Source organism: Castor canadensis, chromosome 7, assembly GCF_047511655.1.
Source record: "Castor canadensis chromosome 7, mCasCan1.hap1v2, whole genome shotgun sequence".
Classification (NCBI taxonomy): Eukaryota; Metazoa; Chordata; class Mammalia; order Rodentia; family Castoridae; genus Castor; species Castor canadensis.
Window position 1 is genome coordinate 136,512,823 of NC_133392.1, and position 12,116 is coordinate 136,524,938.

General features: G+C 39.6%; 1 protein-coding gene across 2 annotated transcripts in view; it reads left to right on the plus strand.

Annotated features, from left to right (window-relative positions):
* Nucleotides 1-8,992: 8,992 nt before the first annotated feature.
* Nucleotides 8,993-12,116, plus strand: part of Psmb2 (proteasome 20S subunit beta 2) — a 31,532-nt gene continuing 28,408 nt past the window's right edge. Inside the window, exon 1 of one of the 2 annotated variants that reach the window (XM_020159630.2) lies at nt 8,993-9,225. In XM_020159630.2, the coding sequence (XP_020015219.1) occupies nt 9,135-9,225 (91 nt within the window). In that variant the 5' untranslated portion in view covers nt 8,993-9,134. The remainder of the gene's footprint in view (nt 9,226-12,116) is intronic. The other variant, XM_074080596.1, reaches the window with a different exon arrangement.

Here is a 12,116-nt window from a genome sequence, read left to right on the forward strand (position 1 = left end):
AGTGGATCCTGTGAACTAGAAACATATTTTTCTCTGCCCACATCATGTAGCAGCAGTCCTACCTCGTCATGACGATTAGGACTAATTACTTCTGCCAAATTGCTCATGCAGTTTACTTGTGCCCTCTGGGCTTGCTTGGACCTGATCCCAGATATACCACTTCCATTTTATGATAGATTACTGCTGGGCCTACTTGACTTTATAACTTGGTGGGTTTGACACAGTCTAACCCAAAATGGGAAGGTTAAGCTACATGTTTATTTACTGTCCTGTTCAGATACTCAGTTCTCACCAGGATGGCATGCCCTTAGGGTTTGAGCTGCAACTCTTCCATTGTGGATTAGCAGAAGTTCCATATTGCATTTTTCTCTACCAAAAACACTTTTAGTAACATGATAAGCTGGAATGGCTCAAGTGGCAAGGCTGCTACTACTGAATCCTGCTGTTACTGTAGAGCCCTTTCTTGCTCTGAGCACACTCAAAGATATCTGTCCTCCATATGTCAATAGATGAGACCAACACCCAATATCAAAAAGAAAAAAATACATAGCTTAATTTATTACTTGCTTAAGGATATGCTGGCCCAGCAGTTTCTTCCAAGAAAATCATACTCCTGATCTTAGAGTTTGGGGACAGCATGACATTCAGGGATTGGTGGGCTTTCAGAGACATGAGTGGGCTGATATAATTTTTAGAAGTGCAGTTATTTAGACAAGATTGTTGGTTGTTATTCAGAAGTATGTTCAAAGCAATGTGTCCTGATTGGCTGACAAGAGGTGTCACCAACTGATTGGCTTGCACAAGCATATTCACTGATGCATGTTATTGATTGATTAAAAGGTTTTAAAGCTGGTTCGGTAATTAATTGTTAGCAAGGGTATAGAACTCTCATTTATTGATTAGGTGGGTTTAAAACAGATTCTGGCTTGGTACCATGGCCTCGCCTCAGAAAAAAATGGGCAAGTGTGGGAACTTTTAAATTCTTGATTTTCCTTTTGGTTCTCAATCAGTCAAGGTTACAGAAGAGAATAATTACCATCATATTTGATTTTCCTTGAAGATAAAGTTTCATTTGGAAAGGGCTGGTTTTTAGTTTAAATGTCAATCCATATGATTTTATCCTGTTAGTCTATGAGTCATATATTGAATCATTCATCTTGTAAGGCTGTGCTATGTTGATGCATATGAGATTCCAGACAATAGACATCGAGCAACTGTGAGAAAATAAGAATGATAGAATTATAAGAAGAATTTGAAAGGTATTCAGAACACATGGCCCAAGATTTCTCAGACCCAACCAAGAAAACATTTCAACTAATTCCTTGAATCTTATGTAGTTGGGTTGTATTTTCTTTTAGTTTGTTGCTCCATTTCACATGTGGTGTTAATCTAGGTACAATATGAAGTAAGGGGCCAGATTTTGTGCACCTATGGTAGCCTTTGATCCTCTTCATAAGTTTGCTTTTCCTTTCTATAATAGGTCATTGCCTAAGGACTTTAGATACAGTAGCCTGCTACCATGGAGATCTGCTAACTAATTTCTTTTCTGTTTTTGGCAGTACTGGGGTTTGAACTCAGGATCTATCACTGACTAGGCAGGTGCTTTTACTGCTTGAGCCACTCCACCAGCCCATAACTAATTTCCTTTAGCTTCTATAGCATCTTATTTATTGTGAGGCTTTAGCTTTACCAACAGCTTTCTTAGGTAGCATCAAGGCATGAAGTGTATATTTATTTTCTTGTTTTTAGCAAATTGACCTGCTTTGAGAAGCCTACACTTCAGTCATTTGAATTGGTTTGGCTTCTGGTTAAGGAACAGGATTCTACAAAAGACTGGACTAGTTATTGTGACATACGGCCTAGAGGCAATGCCACTAATGCACACTATTATTTACTCTATATGAATGCACCTGGCTTCTGTTTTTCTTTCTTGAATGAGATGTGAAATAATGCATTGGTAAATCAATGTTGCAAGGGATGTATCCAAGGTTACATTATTCTACTCTAGTGAAGGTACCAAATCCCACACAGCAGATGCAGTGGCAGCCATTCCTTGGTTAAGTTTGCAGTAGTCTGCTGTCATCTGTGGTAATCCATCCAGTCTTTACATGGGCCAAATTTGGTCAATTAGATGGAGGTATAATGGGACAACCACCACTGCATCCTTCAAATATTTAAGGGTGGCATAAACCTCTGTCACTCCCCCACCTTGTTCTGTTTTTGCTATTGTAACAGCTGAGATACCTCAGACTTGGTCACTTATAATGAGCACAACTTTCTAACTTACAGTTCTGGAAAATGGTAAACTCAAAACTGAGGAGCTGCATCTGTTGAGAGCCTTCCTGATGCATCACAACACAGCAAAAGGTATCACTTGGGCAAGAGAGAGCTAGAAAGAGCTGAATGACTTTTATAACAAACCCATTCCTGTGATAATGACAGTAATCTATTCATGAGGGCAAAGCCCTCATGATCTGGTCACCTCTTAAAGGTCCCACCTCTTAACACTGGGAGATTAAGTTTTAAGCACATGAACTTTGGAGGACATATTCAAATCATAGCACCCCTGAAACAATATTGCTTTAAAAATAGCCTTTTTGAGCCAGGTGTGGTTGATGAAGCCTATAATCCTAGCTGCTTGGGAAACAAAGATCAGGAGGACCATAGTTTGAGGCCAGTCTGAGCAAAAAGTGACCCCATCTTAACTAATGACTGAGCATCTCCTGTCATTCCAGGTGTGTGGGAAGCGCATATAGGATTATATTCAGGCTGGCCCAGGCATAAAGTGAGACCCTCTCTCAAAAATAACATACACAAAAAGGGCTGATGGGGGGGGAGGATAAAGGAGAATGGTGGAGGGGGTAAATGCAAACAGGATATGTTTGATATATTGTAAGAACCTTTGTAAATGCCAAAATGTACTCCTACCCAGCACAACAATAAAAAAATTTTTAAAAAATGGGCTGGTGGAGTGATTCAAGTTGTAGAGGTAGAGCTCCTGCCTAGCAAGTGCAAGTCCCTGAGTTCAACCCCCTGTGGCACCAAAAAAAAAACTTTATTGAGATACAATTAATACACAATAATATGCACATCCAATCTTAGTTTTGACTAATATCTATGTATTTTCAAACCTGTGAAGCTATAACTGCAACCTAGATAAAGATACTAATCATCTTCCAAAATTTCTTTGCCCCATTGCACCTACCCCTTCCATCCTTAGGCAACCACGAATTCCTTTTCTGTAACCGTAGGTTACTTTGCATTTGTAGGATTATAAATGGAATCATGCAGTGTGTGCTCTTTTGCTTGGCTTTTTCACACTCAGCATAATCGTTTTGAGGTTTATCCATTATCCAAATGAGCATCAGCAGCTTATTTGCTTTTATTGCTGAGTGATATTCTATCACATATCACGGCGTGTTATGCATTCACTTGTTCAGGGGCATGACTCGCCTCCTCCTTCCTTTCCAGTTTTCGGCTATTACAATAAAGCCGCTATAAACATTCACGTACTAGTCTTTAAAATTAAAATCAGATTTTTCTTTTTAAACTTATCTGGTAATTTCTGGCTTTTAATTGAGATATTTGGATCATTTATATTTATGGGACTATTTTTCTTCGGATGTCCTGGGGTTTGAATTCAGGGTCTCATGCTTGCTAGGCAGGTGCTCTACCTTTTGAGCCACTCTGCCAGCCCCCTGAAAATGTCTTTTGAAAAGAAAAATAATAAAATTCTGTCAACGTCTTTTTTTCAGTGCTTTAAAGATGTTTTATACTGTCTCCTGGATTTCTTGCTTCTGATAAGAAGTGTGATGTCACCCATACCTTTGGTACTCTGTATCCAATATGGGCTTGATAGCTGGCCGATTTCAAGATTAGTGCTTTTAACTAACTTAATTGTGATGTGGATTAGTGTAGTTCACCTCATGTTTCTTGTGCTTGAGATTTGTCTAAATTCTTGGATATATAAATTTATATTCTTCATCTAATTTGGAAGCTTTTTGTCTCTTTTTTTTTGGCAGTACTGGAGTTTGAACTCATGGCTTCACACTTGCTGGATAGGTACTCTACCGCTTGAGCCACTTCTGTTTTGTATTAGGTACTTTTGAGATAGGGTCTCTTGAACTATTTGTCCAGAGCTGGCTTCAAACAGCGATCCTAATTCTCTTTATTTATGTCTCCTGAGTAGCTAGGATTACAGGCATGAGCCATCAGTGTTGGGCTACTTTTTTGCCATTATAGATTAAAATAAAGTTTCTGTCTCCTCTCCTTTGAGGACTTCAGTTATACTATATTAAGCTACTTTTTTTTTTCTTGAGGGAACTGTGGTTTGAACGCAAGGCTTTGTGCTTGCAAAGCAGATGCTTTACCACTTGAGCCATTCCTTCACTCTGTTTTGCTCTGGTTATTTAGGAGATACGGGTCTCACAAACTGTTTGCCCAAGGCTGGCCTCAAACCTCCATCCTTGATCTCAGGCTCCCAGGAAGCTAGGATTATAGGCATGAGCCACCAACACCCTTTTTCTCCAGGGCCTTTATGTGGTTCCTTAAACTCACCAACCAAATTTACATCCTCTTCTCATCTCCAGGAAACACAAAGCAAATCTTCTGAATGCCCCTTTCATGAGTAAGGGAATTGAGATTCAGGGAGGCTAAGTGAATTTTGCACCAAAGTTGGATGAGGTAAAGCTAGGATTAGACTAGGGTGTTGACTTCCAGGCCTCCAGCTACATCCACAGTAAGCAAACTATGATCCATGGGCCACATCCATCTTCTTCCTCCTTGCACCTGTTTTGTAGATAAAGTTTTATTGGGAATACAGTTATGCCTACTTGTTTATGTATTGTCTATAAGCTTTTCCACTAGAATGGCATCACTGAGTAGTTGTTAGAGATGGCATGGCCTGCAAAACTAAAAATACTTATTATCTGGCACCTTTTGCAGAAAATGTTTGCTGTATCATGCTGTTTCTGTGAACTTACACAGACTTTTTTCTTTTTTTACTCTTGCCTCAGGATTATTTGTACAAGTAGCACAGGAGGATGTCAGCCCCATGTGGACAGTCCCTAGAGTTCACACATTGGCAGACAAAGGCCTTGACCATGGAGCCTTTGTGGGGGTCTAGGCACCTTTGGAGATGGAGCTGGAGTTGGAGCTGCAGCTTGAACCTTGGTTTTGGTCTTGGACTTGACCTTTGGCTAGCAGAAGCTGAGATACTTGCTAATGTGGATATGAGCACACACTTCCCAGGCTTAGGGTGAGTGGTGTTGGCAAGTTGATCAAGTTGACACACTTTAAGATCTTGGGCTTAACTTCCTTCTTTTTTTTTTGCAATACTGGGGCTTTAACTCAGGGCCTACACATTGAGCCATTCCACCAGATCTTTTTTTGTGGAACTATTTGCTTGAGCTGGCTGTGAACTACAATCCTCCTGAGTAGCTAGGATTATAGGTGTGAGCCACCAGCACCTGGCTTTTTTTTTTTTGATAGGGCCTTGATAAGACTCAGAATATGCACGACCTTGACGCTGTTGGCCTGCATCTCCTTCAGTCCTTTCTTGTTGTGCTCCTTGGCAAAATGCATGTTCTTCAAGAACTTTGGGGTTTAACCTCTTAATAGATTCATATATTTGTGACTGGGGTTTCTTAATATCATTTTTGGGGCTGGTTGTGTGTGGTGTGGTTCTTGGACATGCCATGTCTATACCATACCCTGACTTTTTCTAATTCTAAGGCTCACTTATTTTAAAACTTTAATTGGAGGAGGTGTTCTCTCTGATGCTTAGTGAGATATCACAATTTCATTTTTTTTTTTTTTGATGTGGTGGTAGTACTGGGGTTTGAACTCTGGGCCTTGCTAGGCAGGCACTCTACCACTTGAGCCATTCTGGCAGTCTTGAGGTAGCACAATTTAAATCTTGAAAACCCACTTTCTTTTAGGGCAGCTCTAGTTGCTTAGTTATAGGCTATTTCAAAAGCACTGGAAAGGAAGAGAAAAGAGCCAGCTTAAAAGATTGTTGGGTCCTAAAAAAAAAAAAGATTGACGATCTTCTGATACAGAGTTCTTCAGCTTTTGTGAATGAATGAATATTGGTATGTACAAAGGAAAAGGTCTGGAAGGATACATATATTTGGTGGGTGGTGACTTTGGTGAAAGGAGAGATATTTAACTCTACTGTGTGTCTGTGTTTATGGTACAACTGTATTTTTGCAAGTAAAAACACAAAAACATGCTTGGTGTATGTGTGTGTGTGTGTGAGAGAGAGAGAGACTTTCCCAGTGGTGTTTAAGGAAAGAATCTTTCTAGAATGATGGATGCAGCTGTGTTTTATAAAGAGATGGTTGACTTAATGACCTCACTTGCCCCTGGCATCCATGATAGATTGACTGTCCCAAACTCCCCAGGCTCTACGTTCCTTGATGAGTAGAGAGCTGAAAGAAATATCCAGGATGAAGTAGGTTCTACAATTTCTGCAGAGGCAAATGGATGTCGTAGTTATGTTTGGACATATAATTGCCACTCATTTCCCATTTTCCAGTAAGCTAGTGTGGATGTCAGAACCTAGTCATGGAATATTTCCCTTTTCTTCAGAATGTTTCAAGATTTAAATGGATAATTATTTTAATTAAAAAATTACAAGTAATGGGATGAGTGCAGCCCAGTTGTAAAGTATGTATAAGCAAAGTCCTAGATTCAATCCCCAGCACACACATATGTGTGCATGTGTGCGTGCACACACACACATACACAAAATGGTAAAGCATTCAAACAAGAAAGATGCATATAAAATAAAAAGTGAGTCCTGGACAAGTGGCTCAAGCAGTAGAGCACCTGCCTAGCAAGTGCAAGGTCCTGAGTTCAAACCCCAGTCTCTAATAATAATAGTAATAATAATAAAATAGTAAAGTCTTCCCTTTAAATGGCACTCTCCAAATGACTGCTTATAATTTGTTATTAGGACATCTGCAAATAGATTGCTTTTTGTTTATATTCAAATATTCACTTTTTAACAAAAGGACATCATACTGCAGATAGGTAAGCATTTTCATTTTCACTTAATATATCCTGGGCCATATATAGATATATTTAGATTTATTTCACTCCTTTTTTTTCATCACTGGGATTTGAACTCAGGGCCTCACACTTGCTAGGCAGGTGCTCTACCACTTGAGCCACTCCACCAGCCCCATTGCACTCTTTTTAATGGTTGTATAGTTCACTGTATGACTGTACCATTATTTATATAACAAGGTCTCTATTTACCATATAAATTGGTCCCCTTTTTGTTGCAATTGCAGTGATGCAACACTAAAATCTCTGTACACAAATATTTGGGTTATAGGGCAAATGTTTTTTCAGATACATTTAAAAGATGAATCATTTATTTTTACTTTTTGTATGATTGGGGATTCAACCTGGGGCCTTGAGTAAGCAATCTACCACTGAACTAGATCTCAGCCCCTAAATTAAAAAAATTATTAGGACATATAATTGGACAAAGTATTGGGTTTCATTATGACATTTCCATAGATGCATATAGTATATGCATGTGTTCATGTAATGTGTACATGTAGTGTTTGATCACATTTACCACTCCCATTTCTTTTTCTTAACCTCCCTTTCCCCTGCCACATCTCTAATTGTCCCCCTCTTATTTTCATATCCTTTTCCCCACTTAGAGTCCACATATGAGAGTAAACATTTGATACTTGTTTGTGTGAGACTGGCTTATTTTACTTAACATGATGATCTCTAGCTTCATCCATTTTGCTGCAAATGAAATAATTTTGTTCTTTATGGCTGAACAAAACTTCATTGTGTGTATAGTCACCTTGGCTGATTCCATAATTTGGCTATTGTGAATAGTGCAGCAATAAACATGGGTCTGCATGTATCTCTATGGTATGCTGACTTTGATTTCTTGGGTATATACGCAGAAAGTGGTATCGCTGGATCATATATGCTAGTTCTATTTTTAATTTTTTTGAGGAATCTTCATACTGGTTTCCATAGCACCCAGTCCTTCTATAAGGTTATTTCATCCTGGTGTGTTGGCCCCAGGCCTGTCATCCTAGCACTCATGCTGATGCAGGATTGTGAGTTTGAGGCCAACCTGGGCTACATAAAGCCTCTAAAAGAGAAAAAGGTCATCCAATTTATCTTTATTTATTTGTCGTTTTCCTATTTCCATCAAGGGTGAAGATTTTTGTTTTATTAGCCATTCACGTTGCCTCTTGGATTGCTTTTCTTTGCCTTTGGTCTTTTTTTGTTTTTTTTCAGACTGGGTTTACCTATGTTGCTCAGGCTAGTCTTCAAATCTCACGCTCAAGCCCTTCTGTATCTATTTGAGCATTAGGATATTCACTATATGGAGACTTGTAAACTTACTGTTTTGGCGGTACTGGGGATTGAATTTAGGGCCTCACGCTTGCTAGGTAGGCACTATCACTCGAGTCACTCCACCAGTACAAAACTTGTAATTTTATGTAGTTAAATTGTCAAGTCTTCCTGTATTGCTTCTGGATTATTGCCATGCTCAGAGACATGTCCTTTTCAGTGATTATCAAAATATTCTATTTTTCTTCCACTACCTACATGATCTTGCCCTTAATGCTTGTATCTTTAATGCAATCACACACATTAGTTCTTGTGACGGATGTAAGTAGGGGTCCTCTGAAGGTAATTTTTCTCCAATCTGATTTGTGGGGAAGGGGTTTCAGCAAGATTTTACCAAGTAAAGAAGGAAAACAGAAAGCTGGGGAAACCTCTTTGCTTCCTCCCCTCCACGTGCTAGGTAGTTTGCATATAGTGCGTGATTTTATCTTTCAGCGAGTCCTTACAATTCTAATTTGTAGATAAGGAAGACAGGCGTTATAAGGGCCCGGCAGAGTAGGTAATGTAGGGGACCAGACCAGGTCACAGGCCCGCACAGAACGTGATACGTGCAGCATCACGCCAGTTTTCCAACCTCTCGCGACAGTTTTACGTCATCCACCGGCGCCGGTGGCTGGGAAAGTCGCGCGATCCGTGTTGCGCCAAGCTTCGCTCTGCCGTGCTGTCTCACTAGTGAGGCCCAGAGCCGGCGAGTTCCCTACTTTCTCTCGCGAACCTACTGCCTCGGGCTTCCCGCCACGATGGAGTATCTCATCGGCATCCAGGGTCCCGACTATGTCCTTGTAGCCTCCGACCGGGTGGCCGCTAGCAATATTGTCCAGATGAAGGACGGTGAGAGGAAGCAGGGAGGCCCGGCCGAGCCCGGGTTTAGGGGGAGGCAGCCGGAGGGAGTTTGTCTGGTGCTTAGGGGTCCCAGGGAGGTCTTGGAGGTGCTCTGCCCTGCCGGCACTTGAGCGTTTAGAACTAAGAGGGTTGGCGTACGAGCCTCGGGCCCGGCCTTCGCCTAATTCTTCTTGCTTGGCGAGAGCTGCCTGCGGGAATTAGGTCTGTAAAAGTGGAAGCGCCCTCGGGGGCCCGAGCTCCTTAGACCTCTGAGTCTGTGATACGTTTCCGTCGTGACTAGTAGTGAGGTTAATTTGCAGGGGGAAGGGAGGGGCTCAGGTGACATCCTGTTGGAGAGTAAGGTTGTGGGATTTCCCTTCCGCCTCCCAGATCTCCCTGTCGTTCAGCTCCGATCCTCCTGTTCAGCTGTCACTGGCTGCCAGATTTTCCTTACAGTTAGTGCAGACGGGAGACCAGAGCCTACTTGCTTTAGGACTTTGTACAAGTTATTTAGCAGTGCTCAGATTTTCTGATTTGCTAGATTAGTAGTACCCAATCAAAACTTGTTGGGAGGACCGAATGAATGAGTTATGTATAAATGCTTAGCACTTGACAAATATTTGTAATAACGTTAAGCACTTATGTATCAAGTGCATGTTAAGCAATTTACATTAACTCATTGATTTGAAATAGGCACTGTTATTTCTCCACTTCGCAGATGTTAGTTTGAGGCACAGAGGTTAAGAAACTTGCCTAAGATCACAAATAGCAGAGCCTGGGTTCTAACCTGTGTGTTCTGGGTCCAGATCTTTACCCATAACTACTATACTCTGCTATACTGTCTCTCTAATAGTAATCAGTACATAATTTTAAAAGATTTTAGTAGTTGATCTGCAGAATCTAAGAGTATGTTTTCATGATTGATCATAGAGAGCTGTTGTTAAAAAGTATTATGATTTGGCCTAGATGATTTAGTGTGTTTGACAGGTTTTGGGCACCTGTGTGCACTTCACAATGCTAGGTGCTGAAAGAATACAAAAAGAATAAGATGTAGCTCCTATTTTAAAGAAATTACAATTCAATAAGAGATTCAGATATGTGTACAAATAATTATGAGACAAGCTAGAAAGCAGTGTGTCATATGACAAGTCCAGTCAAACTTCTGAGATAATGCAGAGGAAAAGGAGATTGTTCTTAGGTAGAGAAAGAGAGATTCTTTCTGATGAAGAGATTAGAAAAAGTTTTGAAGGCAGATTACAGTTCATCCTGGGTTTAAGGAAAACAAACAAACTACTAGATCTGTGTTTTCCTGAAGTATGTGAATAGAGGCAAAAAAAAAAAAAGTGTCCACTACTGCTTTTTGTTGTTAAAAACAGACAGGCGTCTATGTTATTGTCAGGTTGTGGCTCCCACCTGGGAAAATGGAACAGACTCTAAGAAACTTTACTGAAGTTCTGTTCTTTCTTTCTGAAGAAATAGGGTCCTGAAAATTGGTTTGTCAAACATCTGTTTTTATGGATTGTTCCTAAGTAAGATTACTTTATGAAATTACATAATAAGTTTTCAAAAGTTGTGTCTGTAAACCAGTCTCCAAAGGAATAAATTTGTTTTGAGAGTAAATTGCCCATTACTTTGAATACCAAGGCCTTTGATGAGCAAGTGATTTTAGCATGAAGTAGTGTTCTAGGTGGAGTAATAACCAAGACAGTACCTTTATAAAGGTCTCTATTTCATCCCAATAATGTATGTAAAATCACTTTGAAAGGTAGTGTACTTTTAAGCTTCTACATACAATACTTCTAGTTGTTAAAGGGGATGCAGCCTATTAGACATAATCCATAGAAGAAACCAAAACATTAAAAGAAAAAGGAGGGCCAGGTATGATGGTGCATTCCTGTAATTCCAGTACCTGGGAGGCAGACTCAGTAGGATCAAGTTTGAGACCCAGCGTGGGCTACATAGCAAGTTCCAGGCCATTCTGGGGCTACATAGTGAGACCCTGGTTCAAGAAACAAAAACAAAGGAAATAAATACTACAAGATGATTTTGTGTGATGAAAGTATTAGTGGTTGTATTAGGTTAGTTTTAAATTAATGATTGTAGGAATAAATCCTATGAATATTCAAGGAAAAGAAAGATCATTATGATATAGAAGAAAGGTGAATTTGAGTTAGTTCTTGAGATGTAGTTGGAAATAATTATACTTTTTCCCCATAGTCTTTTCTGGTATATAAATTTTATGGTAGGATTTTTTAGAATTGTCTGACGACTTCCCCCACCCCCCAACTAGGCATTTCATAAAAGAACTTGTGTAGAATCGGCAACAATGCTAAAAAGTAGTATTTGGGGACTCATTTTCTCCAAGAATAAATGAAAGTAATAGTTCTAGTTGTTTTTTTTTTAGCCTGTCACCTTGTAAAATATTTTAATACATTAAAGAAACTATTTCACCCAAATTGCCTGCTTATTAAAGTTAAGTGGTGCAACTCTTAGTTGGTTATACACTATGCAGCATTTTTTGCTTCTTTTCTCTTGGCTTTCATAGAATTGCTTTTAAGTTACTTTCAGTACTCCAGCCCACACAGAACTCTCTTTGTTCTGAATTCCTATATCATATATAACTGAACTATATTATTTAACAGTGAGTATAATAGTAGTGTGCATGTATAGAATTCATTATAGTTCTCCTCACCTGTAAGTTAGGCAGGGATAAGTGATATTATTACCATTTTACATAATTGGCAACTGATGCTTAGAAAGGCAAATGATTGGCCCAAGTTCAGAGTAATGGGTCCAGACCACAATTGAGGTCTACTGGGTTCTAGTCCATTTGGCTTTATGCAGTACACCCTGATGTTCATTTTGTTGTTCATTTGTTTATGGATCTTACAAACTCCTTG